An 18,456-nucleotide genomic window follows, 5' to 3' on the forward strand; every position below is an offset into this window, starting at 1 on the left:
GTATATATCTTTATAGAAAGAAAAGTTGCAACCGTGGCTCTGACATATTACGCAACTCTGTCAGGTGGTACCATTGTGATCCGTTTGCTGGTAGGTTGTATGTGATTGTTATTTGGATTTGAGTTCAAAGATTTGAAGCTTTTAGAGCATGTGCTTTTGATAGGATAAGGATTTATTTCTGAGAAAGCCAGGAGGCTGCCCAGACAGATTGTCGAACCTCCATCCTTGGCAGTGTTCAGGACTCTCTGATATTGATTTGCCGTGTTTCCCTGTTGTGTGACTTGACATCAATTTATTTTTTACTGTGAATTTCTCTCCTTCTCCAGACACACCATAGAAGTTCTTTTTACTTCTTTATATAGGTACTCTGGGGAAAAGACAGTGAACTTAAGGATAATTGTTTCAGGACAATGCCTAGATTTGTATGGGAAATACATTTTTGCCTAAGCTGATGGCTTCAGTGTTCTGTTCTACTTCAGCTTCACCTTTCTCTTACAAGCAGTGCAGGTGCTCTAGAGGATGTTATGTCAGCAGATTCTGCAAATTCTTATGAGGAGGGCAGATATCTTAGTGAAGGTCTTGTTTGGTTTGGTTTTTTCCTCAAAAGCAATATGGCATTAGTAACTCTACTGTATAATTAGCTATGATTATAGGCAGGAGAACAGCATTTTCTCCCAGGAAATAGAAGTCTTAAAATGTAGAAAAAGATTCTTGCAATAGCTTTTCTCCTACGGTTGTAATGGAGCAGATGACAAGATGCAAAAAAAATAACAAATATGAATTTACCAGATGTCCTAACTTTTCTACTTCCTTCTGTATCTGTGGGTATTATCTGTAGTTGTTGCAAAGGAGTCGATGGTCTTTTCTTCATCTGAGGTGTGTGATGGGGTTTTTTAGTTTTTGTTAATTTTTATTAATTTTATTTTATTTTTCCTATCATCCATGAGACGTTTCATAGTGCGCATACAGGAAAGATATCATTGATGTTGATGTGGAGATGTTACAGTGCAACTTCTTTCCCCTGAGCTTCGGGGAGAGACAAGATGTTAGGAAAGACTTACAGAATAATTATATTAACAGCAAATTTGGCTTACTGCTGCTGTTTTCTCTACGGATGGCTTCTGGTATGGAGATCTTCTTTACCTTATTTTTAATGTGGCAAGGAGTAGGGGGTATAATATGAAACAAAGTTATTAGTTCTCATCAGTCTTTTCAGCACACTTTGGACAAGAAAGTTAATAATTGTCAAACTTATAATTGTGCACATATGAATACAGACTCATTAAATTGCAATGGTATAATTAAAAGGTGTATAAATCTGCAGGTTGTGTGGGCTGTCACTAGCATGGGATTTGAAGAGAGACTGTAGAGAGCCATTTTCTCTGATGGTAGAAATTCCTGACTCTTTCAAGGTGAGGTGTTTTGCTGGCGTGTGAGAGAATTAGGTTTTCCTACTCTGCTGTCACTGAGAGAAGAGGGACTGTTGCCTCCACTATGAAAGGGGAAGCTAGAGAGATTGTAGTCGTGGTGTTCTTCCTGAGTGCACTTTACCTGTATTTTTATTGATTCATTGATGGACAGGAGGAGGAGGGAAGAGAGGAGAGCTGTGTTTAGCAGTTAGAAGCAGCAGAGCTACAACCCATGAATTTCCCCAGCAGAAAGAAAGGGGTTGCTGTCCCTAAGAATTTAGTATATAGCAGAGAAATTGCTAAATCTCTTGTTACCATAAGTTCATTGATTGTACCAAACAGCAGCAGTGATAACTATTATCTTACAGATATCTTACAAGTGCAAATTTTTCTCAGATATATAGAAATTTTAGAAGCGTTTAAGGGAAATAGTCTGTGTAAGCCAATGTCATAAACCACTCATGACTTCATTTGTCTTTCAAGCAAAATACTCTTCAGAATTCATTACTCTGTTCCCTAGTATGTGCTTTGCAGTCTTGCTAAACAAGCTCAGTTTCAATTAACTGAAATCTACACTGAGTGGCCAGTAATGTTTCAAGTGTTCTGTCTGTAAAGAAAATATTATTTGTTGTGATGCAAAAGTAGTTGTTCTTTGTGGCTGCTCTCAACTCACTTTGTGAAAATTGTGGAATTCCTGCTACGGTGCATCGGAACCTGGAGGATGAGTGCAGCCTTCAAGTCTTCCAGCCAGCACCAAAGAATGGCACTGTTCTCTGTATAATCAAAGATACTGAATATAAGATTAGCAGAAATATAATGACTTAACAGATGTCCTAAATGACTGGAAACATGCCTTCTTCCAAAGCCCCTGTCTGCCCTTTTTAATGGAAGAAAGCAAACTGGTTGCTATATAAATGTATCTATTAATACATAGCTGTTTCATAGATTTACATTGTGTTTTTTTTGTGTGTCAAGAGCAATCCCATGTTTGCATGTCTGTGTTGTGACTTGGGTAATTAGGTAGCTGTTGTAAACCCTTGGAGAAGTTGAAATTAGCACTTGGGGAATATCAGTTCAATTTCTTTCTCCCTGCGCCCCCCCCTTTTTTTTCCTTCTATAACCTCTTCAGTTCACCTTTATGGTTGTTATTTTATCAGTTAGAGTGCTTAGGCCGTTTGGGGTTTGAATGTGTTATCTGAGGGGCCTACAATAGAGATTAAAAATATGTTACCAGGAAAAATTGATTTTTGTATCAATTTTTCTTTATATCTGACTTTCATTTTTTTTCATTTCATACGTCTGTTTTGAACGTATAATTCAAATTAATCACATTAACTTATTGTCATGCTCAAAATGTAAATCTGAGGCTGTTTTGCTGAAATATAAGTATGATCTATGCTTGATCTGAGTACTACTAGATCTATCGCAAATGAGAAGTAAACCCTAATCTCAGATAAGTGTTGCAGAATAAGTTGTATGATTTACGTTTGTGTTTCTGAAGTTCTTTCAAACATCATGTAATTTAAAAAAAAAAAAAGATTAGAATGAAAAGTTATTTTCACTTACTGTGTTTAATTGAATCATGTATTTTGGCTTTTAAACTTAAAGCTTTGCTATGTTTTGAGTAATAAAACTATGCAGGGTTTTTTTGTGCAATATTAATACTTTCCCCTTCCTTTCCTCCCCTGCCTTTTTTTGCTTTCTTTCGTCATGTTTTGTCACTGTCATCTCTCTTCAAGTGTAGATTTATTTCTCATACAAATTGTTGTTTTCTTTGGCAGGAGTTATAAGCAAGTCTCTGAAATTATGTAATGTCTGAAAACTTATGTTCATGATTAATTAGCCTATCATGAAACTATTTTGGTGTGTGTGGAATAACTAGATCATACTTTATTTGGCAGTGGTAGAAAGTGCTCTAATCAGATCAAGTAACTTTAGAGCGCTTTCTCTTAACTATTATGTACATATACCTAATTACATTTGGAACATGAAATGTATGTCTTTTTTATTGGTCAGTTAATGTGAACCTCACATTTGGGTTCAAATAAACTTTAAAGGAAACTAGCTTGGGCTGCAAGTATGCTTATTTCCCAAATAGTAAAATTTATAGCTGTTTGCTTAAAGCTGATCACCGTTTAAATGGCATATTCAAAGAAAATTTTGCAAGAAGTTAAAAATTGGGGGAATGATATCTTGTATCTGAACTGCATTGACATCGCTGGCATAGCTCTCAGATGGCAGTGGAGTCAATATCTCAACCAGAATTTCAAGCCTCCTGAGGATTTTCTGTACAGTTTATACTGCAGGTTTTTGTTTCGGTTTGGTTATGTTTGTTTGGTTTTGGATTTTGCTTGTTTGTTTTCAAGAGATCTATCCAATACAGTTAAATTTTATGTTAGATGAATTTCAAGCTGTAGGTGTTGGATCTTTTGAATATTGACTTGGTTAGCAAGACTTCTTGTTAGTGATGAAGGCTTTTAGGTTATACTGTAAGCATCAAAGTAGAGAAAGAGAAAGGGCTTTTTCTGTGTTTTGGATTATATAGAATTCTTTATAGGCTATTATTGACATTTTCTACACCCTTTAAAAATTCTGATTTGCATCACTTAATTGATAATTTCACAAATATTGCTTTTTGCAAAACTGAGGGAGATGCTGTGCCCATCCTAAATGTAATTACTCATTTAAATTGGCTTTAGTGTTAAAGAACACCATGTATTCTTGTTTAGAGAACAACATGTAACTTTGTTTTTGCTAAATTGATGACATTCTTTCTTGTGCTGTAAACAGAGACGCTTAGTTGTAAGCGTTTTAAATACTGGAGAGTTAAGCCACCAAAGGACAAGAGCTGTAAGTGATACTTTGATTTAGACTGTTCAGAAATAGCAGTATAGCGTGTGCCTCAGGATGCACCGTCTACTTGCTAATTCTGACTGGTTAAGGGAGATATTCTTCTCACACTAGCCTATAAGGGAGCCTAAAATATGCAGAGTTTGTACAGATCAGAATTGCAGGCTTTCTTGCAAGAGATCAAGGTCAGATTTTTGTTATGTTTATCTGCTAGTTCTAAAACAGTTGAACAGTGAGTACATGAAGTGAAAAATTCACCTACTTGTTTACTTGTCCCGTGGCCTTACAGGCTAATCTGGTCCTAAAGACTGCTCAGGGAGTTATGCGGTGTAGACCTTGTCATGCTGCTTCTCTGTTTCCGTTGGGTATTGCATTTTCTCCTGTATGTGAAAGAAGAGGCAAGGGAAGAATCTCTGCACAGAAGATTTTCTCATGAATTGGATTCCTGCAGTATGTCTTACATGAGTTTATCTGCGTGTCTTGTCCCAGCTGTGATCTACACTTGTTTAGAATTAGATCAAAACAATGTTTTTGTAGTTGCACTGCACAGAAAACTTGCATTGGAAGTAGTTTGAGTATTACAGATAAGACTTCTGTTTTAATAGACAGTGGCCCTTGACTGTGGAGGATGTAGGTAAAGGTTATTTCATTACTTAGTTCTGTTGCTGAATGGAAGTGAACAGGAACAGCTTCCTGCTACATTAAATAATCCTGTCAGTGTTGGGGGGAGGTTGATGTTAGGAGACTTCAGTTTCAAACTTGGCATGGTCCAATAATATTGTTAGATTGATTTGCTAAGTGATGATTTCTTGTAATGTGTTCTTTCTTACCACCTTCTGCAAGCTATCAGCAATACAGTTGCCTGTTTTGAGGCAGAGCATAACCACCCTGAAGCACTGTTTAAAAACCCCTCACAAAAAAAGGAAGCTGGTGGCTGAATGAACTTTGCTATGACCCTTCTCCTGTCCTTTTTTCTGTTGTACAAATTCTGGTTCTGATTTGTTTCCAGAGACCATGCAATACAAATTGCTGCTTTTTTTTTTTTTTAAATCAACTTACATGTAATAGTTGAAAGCAAATCTCAAGCTAGTTTCCTTCAAGAGACTTTCATTTAACTTTATTTAATAGGCCTTCTTGGAAAACTTTCTAAGAAAAGCTGGACTTCTGTGAAATATTTACTGGTTTTGTTCTGAGTTGTTTGACTTCTGGTTTACATAGCATGGCTAGTTAACAGTGCTTAATTATATTTTAATTGAGTTAGTTTTACTGTATTTGTAAAATTAACTACAGTGATCTGGGTTTATAATTATAAAATTATATTTTGATTTTTTGGGGGGATAATTTCTTCACAGTATGTCCATATTGAGCATTACCTATATATATAAAGAAGCAGGGACTAACAGAGCAATTTGTTTAATTTGTTTGAAATGCCAGCCTCTTCGGTTACTCCTTGAGGTATAGAGTTACTTTGCTTATACACCTTTGTTATCCCTCTGCCATGGATTTCACCACTTGATCAAGTGAAAAACTACTATTCTCCTAGGTCTTGCATAAAATACGCTGTATGTACTTTACTGATCTGGCAGATTTTCAATGGCATTGTGTCTTGAATGATGGCTTGTAAAAGTAAACGCCTGCAAGTGATTTCAGTGCCTTGTCTGTTGAATGAACTGCTTTTCTTCAGTGAAGAATAAAGTTCGGTTCCTGTTCAGGGCGGTGGAAATGAAGCTGTTAACATTTAGTCAGCTATTTGTTCAGCTTTCTCCCTGTTCAGAAAGGAGACCAGGAAATACTTTATTTTAAAGTAAATAAATAAATGAAAAATAGATTATTATTACTTGTATTGCTCTGTAGCTCACCTTTTAGAGTAGTATCTTAATACCAGTGTTTTTACCAAATACAAACCAGTGACTCAGCAATAGAAAGGGCAGTGGCCTAGCCACTGTCACTTGTTGCTCACAGGAGTACAGATATCTAGCCATGTTAGTTCTCTACTACTTGGACCTCAGTGAGAGAAGTGACTGTTATGTACAGTGACAGTATTTGTATTACATCTGCTCTTAAAATAATTGTTCAAGCAGAAAGGATGTCAAGTTATATGCATGTGTTAAAACAAAATCCTTTTAAAAAAACAAAATGACCCCACCTCCAACTACCCCCCTTTCTATAAAATAGCTCTCTTTAAATCTTCAATTTCATAATCGCATCAGTGGAAGAAATCTAAATAAGTCATTCTCTTGTAATCCCATATCAGGTTCTTGAATTTGCAGACTGAATAATTTTGCTTTTGTCCTAGTATTTTTTCCGTAAGGTATGTGAGGCAACTAGGCAGGATTTTTCTTGACTTTGCGTGGAAATTCTGCTGCTTCACCTTGAAGTAGAATGGGGCTCTGATTGTTTTATTTAAAATTGCATTTCAAACACTAGCCCAATCTCATTAAACCCTACTTCTGTTTTTAGTATAGTACTATTCAAATCTAGATAGTGCTTACAGTAAACTTGCCCCAAAGAATAAACTAAACAAAAAATGCATATGATCAGTTTAATATGCAATTAAACGTTTTCCCTGAGCAATTAGCATCAAGACAACTAATAATTATCCTGTGCCATACTGCAAACATATTATACACATTTATGTAGAATGACTTCAGTAGTAAGTTATGAATAAAAATGTGTACATAAAAACATCTGAGTAAACATAATATTATGGCAATGAAGTGTGTTTTTTATACTGAAGTTTAATCTGCTTAAAAGTAATATTTTTTTTTTTCCCAAAGAATGTAAGAATTGACCTGCCCATGGGATCATGGTATGTGAATTGTACTACTGCTTACCTGCTTGTGATTGTATGTGTCACATGCTTCATCCTATTTGCACTGTAGTAGTAGGTAGAATTCAGAGTTAGAAAATGTAATCCCATTCAAACAACTATATGTACATGTGACAAAAAAACAGTGGATTCCATGCCAAGAAGTTTGGAAATCCCTAAGCATACGAAGAAACTGAGAACTGAGATATATGAAGAAAAGGTGAAAACAAGAAGGATCATAGAAACCTAGATACTTACATAATTAAGTTCACTTCTGAATGAATACCTAGAAGCGTACTTAAAAGTGAGATTCTTGGAAGGGTTACATACTAGTGATGTGGATGTTGCTTGTTCTTAAGTACATGTCGTCAAATGCAACAGATCACATTGTGGTCAATGGTATAGAAGATGAGGTCATGATGAGGATGAAATGATGCACTGTTTTAAGGCTTAAGTGCATGATTTTTGTGATACTCTTAAGATGTCTAGATGGATTTAAAAGGTTGAGTATTGAGGGAGGTGTGAAGAGTGGAAACTCAAATTCTTTTTTCCAAAGTAGTGAGCGCTACATAAAAAGCAAAAGTGTGACTTGGAAGATGACATCACACTTTAACTAATGATTGCTGTTTAAGGTGTAATTCAACTTCAGGTGTAACGTGTTTGGTTGCATCTGCAGTACTGATTTCTCTTTGGTTTGTGGGAGTCAGTGGACTACTTTGGAGAGGGAATGAAGAAAAACAGACCTGTTGTTGGTGTGATTGAAGCTGTTCTGTGTGCCAGATTGAAGAGTTTAAAAATGCCAAATAATAAAACCAAAGATTTCTTTTAGCCAGAAACTAGAGTTCTAGATAGGTAGATTTTGAACCAGTTGCTGGTCTCATAGGCAAGTAAGGGAAGAGAAAGGACAACACTTGGAGTTGAAAAACGAAAACATTTTGGAGCCCTTCTAATCTTTACTGTTATTGAAATGTCCCTTCACGTGAGTCTGAAGACTTCAGTTTTTTTACATGTGAGGTGTAAAGAAAATGGGTCTGAGTTATCTTTATATAAAATCTAACTTGCAAATATGTTTTGAATTAATTTCCCAAGGGTACCTTGCAGAAGGTAAAATGGGGGAGCAAACCTGTAGTAGTTGACTGTGGAATTGGGGAACATTGTCTACATGCAGTACTGATGGTGCATGGTCTTTTAAGTCTCATCTGTTTGATAGAGGCAACTTATAAATGTGTATTCCTGAAGACAGTATATTGCCACAGATATCAATAACATAGCTGAAAAGTTATGCACAGGCATCTGTGCTCTAGCATGACGTCCTCTCCCACGGGCTCCGGGTCGATCTCTGCTCCACTGTTTCGCTTGTGGGCTGCAGAGGGACAGCCTGCTGTCTCCCCTGGGCTGCAGGGGAGTCTCAGCTCCAGGGCACCTCCTTCCATTCCGTCTTTGCTGACCTTGGTGTCTGCGTAGCAATTTCTCTCAGATCTTGGTCTGTTCTCTGCTGCAGCTGTGCCGGGCCTGACCAGGCCAGTGAGCCTCCGCGGGATGAACTTGGCCCAGCAGGCACCCCGGGAGGGGGCCGCTTCAGACCTCTCCAAGCCACTGCCATGGCCCAGTGCGGGCAGCTGCTCGCCCAGGACGCTGGGGGAGGGAGGGAGCAGCCCCTTGCCAGTCCAACCTGGATTCTGGATGCAGAGCAACTAATCTTAGTGGCTTCTTGAATACAGTTGATGCAACTTTAAATTAGTTTTGGTTTCGTTTCTAGTATTTTGTACTATTATATGAAACAACAAAAGTCTAATTTGAAGTAGAATTTGACTTTTATTGTCTTTTCCTTATTGCAAGAAAAAGAGACTTTGGAAGCCTGAAGTTGTATTCTGTTTTCTAAGCAGTAATTGTTACAAGCTCCGCTGTTCTAGGTTGTATTGTTTCCCGTTTTGGACAAGGGAGCAGGAATGTTCCTTTCAGGAACTTAAAAATAGAAACTGTATTTAGAAAACTATTTAATAGTGTATGCTGTTTTATGCATGTCTTCCTTATGACGGTGCTTGTTTATGAAGATGCAGGTTGGCTTTTTGTCTATTCAGTTCCATCAGCTGTAGTGATGCTTGTTGACTGATGAGGTTAATACTAAGGCACACAAAATGATGTGGAGAGCTGTGTTCAAGTGAGACACATCATGTCTAGGGAGGTAGATGATATATTTTCCTGTCAAGGATAGTTAAAATACTCCGGGAGAAAAATTTGTAAACATACAGATTTGCATTGTAGGCTTGGCTGTATTTTTCAGGGTGAGAAGGAAAAGGCACGTTTTTCATTTTACGCTTCTTGACTTTAAAAAAAAAAAAAGTAGTTCTTTTAAGGATAATACATACAATTATTAACTAAAGTACAACGAAAAACCTGGGAATACCTTACTGGATGCTCTGCACACATCATTTCACCTCAGGGGAACTGGTGTGATCAGGTGAATAGAGTTCTTAAACCTGTTTTAGGAAGTGTAGTTTTCTTAGGGGCTAACATGGAATAGTGCTCCCTTCCTGCTGTTACATGTAGAAATATGTCAATTTGGACACACTCAGGAGTTTTCCATCTCACCAGAAGCGCAGGATGGAAGTGAGATTTTAAGTTTTCAAGATGACAATTCAAGAACGTTATACAAGAGATGCGTGCCTTCACCATCATCTTCACCAGTCATCCCCTCATTGCTTGGTGTGTGCACACAAAGGGGAGGTCACAGGCGTGCAAGAATGTGTTTCGAACTCTGAACCTGGTACCACTGTTACAGTTAGATGCCTTTGGAGTGTGTGAATGAAGGAGGGCACAAAGAGTTTTGAACTTATCAGTTCCGGATGATTTACGTACCTCTGTTATTTATGTTGTGTATCATAATTCCCACACAGGCATACCCTTTGAAAGTACAGGAGGGGGATGTGAGCAGAGGAAAGCACTATGTGGTAAGGCAATCGGAGTGTTCTAGAGCAAAAGAAAACATGAATCTGTATTCTAGCAGTGAAGATACTCTTTTGGGGGAAGAGGAGAAGCTTCAGACTGTAGTACTTCCTCGACACTTACTGTTTGTGATTTATTGACTTAAAGCTGTAACAAAAAAATTTGACACCCTGGTCTGTCTTCTTTTCTTGGAACTGTCCTTGTGCTGGCTTTTGCTTTTTGCCCTCTGAATCTGTATGTGCTACATTAAGGCTTTTAGCACATCTACGGCTTTCATGCTTCTGCAGTAATAGCCTGTCAGCATGTTTTTACCATCATTGGAGTTAGTGTATGCTTTTTACCGTGTGATACCTGTGCGGTACTGTAGAGCTAACATGGGATCTATTGGACAGTTGTCATTAAGAAGTTGTTTTAAAAAAATCAAAGTTTAGCTTACCTTATAATAACTAGCTCCTGAAATGTGGTGAGTTTTTTTCATATGTGGAAAGTAACTAATTTTTTTTACCCACTGTCGTGGTTTTAGGCTGATCCAGCAACTAAAACTCCCACAGTCTCTCCTTCTCCAGTAAAGTGGAGAGGAGAAAAATATAATAAAGGGACTGAGGGATGAGACGACAACAGAGGGAGCACCCACCAACCATGGTCCTGGGCAAAACACACTGGGCTTTCTTAAAAGCAAAACAATTTATTAATGGTTACTTAGAAGGACAAAGGGAAACAAAACCGGTTACTCGAGAGGACAGAAAGAATCAAAACCAGATCTTAAAACCGACACCTTCTCCCTCCCCTTTCCTTTTACTCCCAGCTCTACCTCCTCCCCCCAGCAGCACAGGGGGCAGGGACTGGGGGGGTGCAGTCAGTTCATTCCGTGCTGTTACTGCTGCTTCCTTCTTAAAGGAGAAGGAGTCCTTACACCCTTTTCCCCTGTTCCAGTGGATCCCCTACCCACGAGGAAAAATCCACAAACTTCTCCAGCGTGAGTCCAGCCCACTGGAAACAATCCTTCCCCACAGATTGCTCCAGTGTGGACTTTACCACAGTCTCGGATACTTAGGGAGTTGTAGCCACTCGCTCCGGCGTGGGTCGTCACGCAGACTCCAGATGGCTCTCTTCTTTGTCGCGCATCCCAACATGACCATCCTCAGGCTCAGGCATCTTCTCCTCACGGGCTGCAAGTGGGTCTCTACTCCACCGAGGCCGTCCTGGTTGCAGGGGGGCCGCCTGCCATCTCACCACCATCCGCAGGGGAAACTCAGCTCCGGCACACCTCCTCCCGCTCCATCCTCACTGACCTGGTGTCGATGCGGCTGTTTCTCTCAGATCTCAGTCCTCTCCAGGTGAACTCAGCCCAGTGGGCACCCTGGGAGTGGGGTGCCCCCGAGTTCCCCAGCTGACTCCGCTGCCGCCATTCTCCGTGGGTGGCGCTGGCCCGACGCAGGCAGCTGCCCGGCCGGGAGCCGGGGAGCGGGGACAGTGCCCTCCTCCCTTCTCTGCTCGCTCCTGGGCAAAGCACCTTTTCCGGTTCCTTTGTCCTGACTTAAATAGGGATATTCGCAGAGGCGCCCTATTGGCTCAACCCCGAGGGGGATGGCAGTCTGATCTGGTGGCCAGAACTAAGCCTAACCCGGTTCCAAAACCGGAGAGGTCGCAGGGAGCAAAACCCCTCTCCTGCCACCAGAACCACCCCCCCCTCCACATCAAACCATGACACCCACATAATGCGTGCAGTAAGGGGATTGCAGCTGAAAGTACCCCTGATACCTTGCCTTGCCTGTGATCAAGAGCAACTGCTTCAGTAGCTGAGACTAGGAATCAGTACCTGGCTCATTCAGGTTTTGTTTTTCAATATTAATATTTGAAAACCAGTATTTAGATATGCTACTGGTGGTATTTCTTGTTCAAATTCTTTTTTTTTCCAACTATTATGTGATCGTAAAAAAAAAAAAAAGCAGATAGCCTGTAAAGGTACTTGGTGAAAATACAGATATTCTGAAAAAGCAAGCTTGCTGCTTCTGTCCTTCCTAAGGCTGTAAATAATTAAGAATTTGAAGTAGGGTAAAGGTTCCAACCAGAACAGTGGATCCCTAGTGAAGATCTTTGCTGTTTTCATTTTCAGTAAAATATACCTCTCTATCCTGTTAACCCTGAGATTACTTACATGCCGTTTCTATTCATAGAATAATAGAGATCTAATATTTGGGTATCATGCATAAGGATGTGTCTTCCAGCAGGACGTCGAGGCGTTTCTGACAGGGCATAGAGAGTCAGTTGCAAATGTGAACAGTTGAGGGTTTTGGCTTACTGTTAGAACTTAAATTTCATTTCTTTTAATGTGTGTTTAACACTTAATGAGACTATCACTTAAACTATTATTGTGTGTACACAGTTAATGCGTAACAGTTTTCAGACAATCTGTTTAAAGCCTTGGAGTGCCATAGCAATGCAAATAATAATGTCCTTGCTTTCAGTGGGATTTATAGTTGTGGGTAATTTTGCATGCTCAAAAATAAGACTTTTCAGGATTTAGCAATGTGACTTTTGGGGGGCTGGGATGTTAAAACCTTGTAAATGCTTTAAGAATTTCATAGGCATTATAAATGTAATCAGATGAGCATGTAAATTCCACAGGCACAGAAACTACAGTAGGGGGGGGAAAAAATATTTTTTTTTCTGAATCAGAGTTTTTTAGATAAATTCTAGCATAAGGTAACAGAAGTCCAGCTGAATTTTTATGAAGGATCCATGTTATGCAGTGGTAAAGCCAGTTAGTTTCTCACAATAGACAGCTGTGATTCATTAAAATAAATAAAATCATTTATTGGTTGCATAAATTACTTCTAAGTCTTTGCTTAAATATGGAAACTGCACCATGTTGTTATTAACACTATGTTGTTACTTCTAAATTAGTATGATTTTTGTGTGGACCAATCTCTGGGTCTGCAGTGTATATGAAGTTTGAAAGGCTATAAGGATAGTGAGTCCTTAATGTTTTAGAACTTGTAAACTATGCTAAATAGTTGAAACTCACCCTTTGGTTGGTTGGTTTGTTTGTTTGTTTTTTTAAATCAATTACAAGACACTTTCTTCAGTCACCAAAACCAGTGTTTCTCATTATTTTTAGTCTTTATCTGTAGCATAAACTTAATAAGCATGGTTTTTCTTGTTTCCTGAAGTGACTGAAATGATGAAACTATTACCAAAATTCATATAATTTTTAATGAAAACAATCTTAAGTGTTAGGGTAATCACAAACAATTACTGTCTAAAATGGATTTAAAACAATAAATGTTATGAAGTCACGTTTTTGGGTTGTGCTTACTGTAAAACAAAGATTGGGGCGTGGAGGTAGAACCTGAACTTTTTAAGGTAAGATTGCTGTAGCATCCAGTGCTCCATTGACATCTTCGGTGCTATAGTTGAGTCCTTGACAGTCCGTGGACGTATGGCTAGCATCCTTCCTAGGCCTGAAAAGCCTACAGTATTCCTTGGGCAGCCCATGGGTTTTTTGTAATTACTGCAGTAACCCAAATCTGGAAACACTAATCTCTGCCCTTTAGTTCCCTGTTCTTTCTGCTCTGCCACATGTTGAAGTTGGGTGATATTTCAGATTCTTTATGATGAATGATGTCACTCATGCATTTTCTGTTTTCCTTTATTACATGGGTGGTTGCTCTTTCTTCCTTTTTTCTACCCTGTATCAAATGCATGCAAGAGGATGAGCTGTGATGCAGTTCTCTTCCACCTCACGTGCTGCACCAACTTGTAGTCTCCCCTTGCCTCCTCCACCCCCTCCACATGCTCATGATTTGTTCTGCTGTTCATGCATCCCTGCTTTACATGGTGGGTTGACAGCTCAGAAATCTTCTTTCTCTCATCACTCAGGTTGAGGCACACTGAGGTGAAATCATAAAAGGTTTTGCATTGCCCTCCTGATGAAAGGCAGTTGCTTTCAGATTTGACCATCTGATGGTCTTCAGTCTTTAGATACTTAATGGTGGGCACTTGAATATGATACTTGTTCTGATAGTTCTGGTTTGTTGGTGATGTCTTTTATGCAGCACAAGAAAAAATGATAGCATATATGCTATACCAAATTTTTGTAGGAAATATCTGAGCTGCAGACCTTCTATCTTTTTAGTGCCCTTTTTAGGAAGGTGGTGCATTTAAGAGATCAGAGCAAGGGTTTATATAATGCCTAAAACAGAGACGCCGACTGGGGACTGCTGAATAGTCTCTGATACTCTTTTTAGAAAGCCAGTCTTTTGAAAACGTACCTGCATAGGTTTTCTGGCTCACACAGCTTTTATGAAAGTGTTCTGATCAGCTGCAGTCAGTGGTTGTTTATAGGAATAATTTTGCCTCTGCATTTTTTCATGAAGGGGAAGGAGGGATACGTTTGAGACTTACTATTGTGATTGCTAGAAATAATGCTTGGTTTAACATTTGTATTCAATGTGTAGCAGGATTAAATACGTGTCTCTTACCAAACTCTTAAGAATTCATTTGTCAGTGAAAAGTAGTACAATGTGTTTAAAACTTGTATATATTTGAGAATGTTATATACTGCATTTTACAACATAATCCTTTCTTTCCTACTTACTGTGGGGAAACTAACAATGTAAACTTGGGCAGACTGTGCATAATGAGGGTTACTGAGCCAAAATTACTGATGACAGTAAAAATACTAAGATATGGTACTTGGTTTTGATGCTATTTAGAGGATTGATGGACTGTGGTGGTTGGATGTATGATGTTTTAAAAGATTGATTGACTATGACAATTGGATATATGATGCTTAAATAAGTATTGTTCAATTTCTAATTTGAAAGTAAAATTAAAAAACCCCACCTGTTTACAGGTGTCGAATTGATGGTCTGTTATTGCTCTGTGGTATATATTTAAAATAAAAATCCTATGGCCTGACTGCTTTTTGTGAAGCCTCAGCTTCTGAACGCAACTGCGTGTTGGCATAATGTATGAATTTTCTGTAAATTTGCCCCTATTGCAATTAGAAATACAACTATTTGAACAGGGCAGCCTTTTAAATTTGGATATACGATTTCTAGTGACCTAGAAAGCTAAACCCTTTTGGAAGTTGTAATTTACTTGTTCCTAAAATTAAAGGAATGAAAAATGCTTCTTAGTGTATTAGTTCTGTTGAAGAAATAATAGTATGTTACTGGATAAGCATTATTCAGGTCTATCTTGAGTGACAGAGCAGATATCATGCTCTTAAAGTTTTGTAGCGCAATTATTAATGTGGTTCTTAAATATTAGATGAAAAAGTTACCTTTCTTGTTATTCAATTTAAAAGGAAAATATTGCTCGTTCGTATGGTATAAAATATTGCAGTGTTGAATAACTGGCCATACTAGTTCGTGTAAGAGATGAAATGGAATTAACCTTCCTTGTGGCTTCATCGTTTTTCAGAAGATGATGATACTTGATTCCTGTATTTTAGAAGACTAATTATTAGGAAAAGAGATACAATTAGGAGATACATTTCTGTGTGGATTATATTCTGACTCAATCAAAAAAACAGCCAACAACAATAAAAACAAAAAAAACACCAAACCAAAACAAAACAAAAACTACCCTAAAACCCTCTTCGTTTATCCTAATTGAGACAGTTGTGAGCCAGAAATAATACAACCAGTATGAATATAGTTTTGCTTTGACTGTGTAAGGTAAAGCAATATGAAACTGGGTTTTGTTTACTGTGTTGACAAGAAATGTGTGTATTCTTAACTTTCAGTAGCTCAGAGATCAGACCCAGTAATACAGTTATTAATGTAAATTACTTCAAAATATATACTGGAGCCTGTAAGTTTCTTGAAAACTTCTGTGTGAAGTGATAGGATTTGCAAGCTCTCTATTATTAGCTTTGATATGGGAACATCAGTCTTTGTAGCCCTGAACTGCCAACAACCTTTGTCCTTTATTTTACCTTCAGTTAAAAACAAAAAAAAGGGGGGGGGGGGTGGACACGGGTTGAAATAGGGAAGTAAATGAATGTTGGCTAATGGCCATGTCTTTTCTTAGAGCAAGGAAAAAAAAATCTTGAAAAGACAAATGAGTTTGTGGATCTGGATTTGTTTCATTACATGAATGATATGTGGTGTTTTGTAAATTATTTATTAGAGCAAGCCGTTCTGAAATGGCTAAAGCATTGTTATATCAAAGGGAAGGAGAATAGTGTGGTTGCCAAGAGGAGATTTTTACTGAATTCCACTAAAAGAATAATCTTTCTTTTAAAATTATCTGTATTAAACTTTAAGTAGCAGTTAGGAAATGTCTACAAGATGCTGCAAGTGAACAGTTGTGTTTGGATAGCTGTGCATCATTTTTCTGCTGATGATGATTGTATAGTTTATGTTTTTTTTTTTTGGTTAGTATCATTTTGCTCCAAAATGGAAGTCTGTTTAAAAGTATAATGATGGGACAGATCTGTTGAATGATGGTATCTTACTGGCAAGAATAGTAACAAACTCACTTTCTTTTATTTGTGTATGCATTGTTTTTAACTTGCAAGTGGAAAAATTCTGCAGGTAATTGGTATATCTTTTCTTACGTATAGAATGACTTATCTCATTCAGTGCCATTCTGTCAAAACTGACAAAGAATATAAACAAAATCTTTAAGCATGACTAAATTGGAAATCTGCCAGTTTTAAAATTTCAACAATTATTTTTATTCAGGTAGCAATCTAATATTTCAGTGATCCATATAGTCGATAATGAAGGTCTTAGTAAGACTAAGGACCACAGACGGTGTTTGTTCCTAGTAGTTATAAGAAGGTAATATTGCAGTTCCCTTTTGTAGTTTATGGAAGAGAATAGACATCTCCATACTTTAGAAAAGTCTTCGTCTCTGGTCATCTTCTGTGTATATAGGGACTTTTTACAAGGACGTGTAGTGATAGGACAAGGGGCAATGGCTTTAAACTGAAATAGGGTAGATTCAGATTAGATATAAGGAAGAAACTTTTCACTCTGAGGGTGGTGAGGCACTGGAACAGGTTGCCCAGAGAAGTTGTAGATGCCCCATCCCTGGAAGTGTTCAAGGCCAGGTTGGATGAGGATTTGGGCAACCTGGTGTAGTGGAAGGTTTCCCTGCCCATGGCAGGGGGTTTGGAACTAGATGATCTTTGAGGTCCCTTCCAACTCTAACCATTCTATGATTCTGTTCTTTGGGGTATACAAGTATTTCAGTAGATTAGATTGTGAAAAGATGAACAGTGAGCAGACCTTCTGAGGACTAAGCTTTCAGAAAAAGTACCATGCTTCAGAGAACGCTTATATGGAAGTTGTTGTAGGCTAGGGTAGCAATATATGTGTTACCCAACAATAAACTAAAACTCTAAAACGAGTCTTGGAAAGTTCAGTTTCCTTTTCAGGTATCATATGTGCGCCTCTTGGCTGGGTAGGACAACCTTACCTTGCTAGTGTCAGTATTGTTTGGAATCTGCTGCTTGATTTAAGATGATCCTAAAGCTTAATAACATAAACCTAGTTTCAATACTTCTGTATTATGTTGTGTTGAGGTATAAGGGCATGTCTGCACAGAACTGTAGGTGGTATATAGTAGCTGATGGAATTCATCAGGCTAATGGATAACTGTCGATCTGTTGAATCCAGTGGTTTTTACCCTAAAATAGTCGTTTGAGGGAGATGAGTTGTATTGGATGGAAAAAGTAATAGAGTAAATCTTAAATTTGAAAGTTTTTGTGAAACTTACTGTTTTTGTTGCGGCAAGGAACTATATTTATCTGTAGTAAGGGCCAGTTTGCATCTTAACCCTTGAGCACTATTACGTTTGAAGAACAGGTGGTTATGTTCTGGTGCTGAAATTGAATCTTCAAGAACAGCGTCCTCAGTTCTAACTTTATCTTCTTTTTGTTGACACTAGTCTTGTATTAGGGAGGTTTACATGGATTAGTAGACAAGGTTGCTTATTATGGGCCAATTTAACATTTATGAAATATGTTAAGATAATAAATTTTGTTATTCCAAAGTTAGTAAAATGGATGTTTGTCTTGATAATTAATGTGGTACAACAAAATGTAAGGTAAAAGTGAAAGAAAAGACTGCTGAGAAAGATGCTGCTTTCCCACTCCCCCACCCTCAACTAAATCTCTCTGTTTATTTTTAAATCTAGCCACGAGCTGATCCCATCCCGATATGTAGCTTTTGTTTGGGAACGAAAGAATCAAATCGTGAAAAAAAACCAGAAGAGCTGTTGTCTTGTGCAGACTGTGGCAGCAGCGGTAAGTTGGCTGAACTTTGAAATACTAGAAATGTTTATGTTCAAGTCTGATTTTAAGTATTAAAATTATTTTAAACTTCTGAATGTCATCCTCTCTTTGGACATAGATTGAGTACTGAAACAAAGGAGGGGTGGAAGAGACTTTTTTTTAAACTAAAATCTTGTCACTGGATAACT

At 38.0% G+C, this 18,456-nt stretch overlaps 1 protein-coding gene across 5 annotated transcripts in view; it reads left to right on the plus strand.

Moving 5' to 3' along the window:
- KAT6B (lysine acetyltransferase 6B) overlaps window positions 1-18,456 on the plus strand; it is a 117,308-nt gene that overhangs the window by 42,165 nt on the left and 56,687 nt on the right. For all 5 annotated transcript variants that reach the window (XM_086617049.1, XM_086617052.1, XM_086617053.1 and 2 more), the window contains exon 3: window positions 18,172-18,280. In XM_086617049.1, the coding sequence (XP_086473175.1) occupies window positions 18,172-18,280 (109 nt within the window). The remainder of the gene's footprint in view (window positions 1-18,171; window positions 18,281-18,456) is intronic.

The sequence above is a fragment of the Tauraco erythrolophus genome, chromosome 9 (assembly GCF_009769465.1).
Source record: "Tauraco erythrolophus isolate bTauEry1 chromosome 9, bTauEry1.pri, whole genome shotgun sequence".
NCBI lineage: Eukaryota > Metazoa > Chordata > Aves > Musophagiformes > Musophagidae > Tauraco > Tauraco erythrolophus.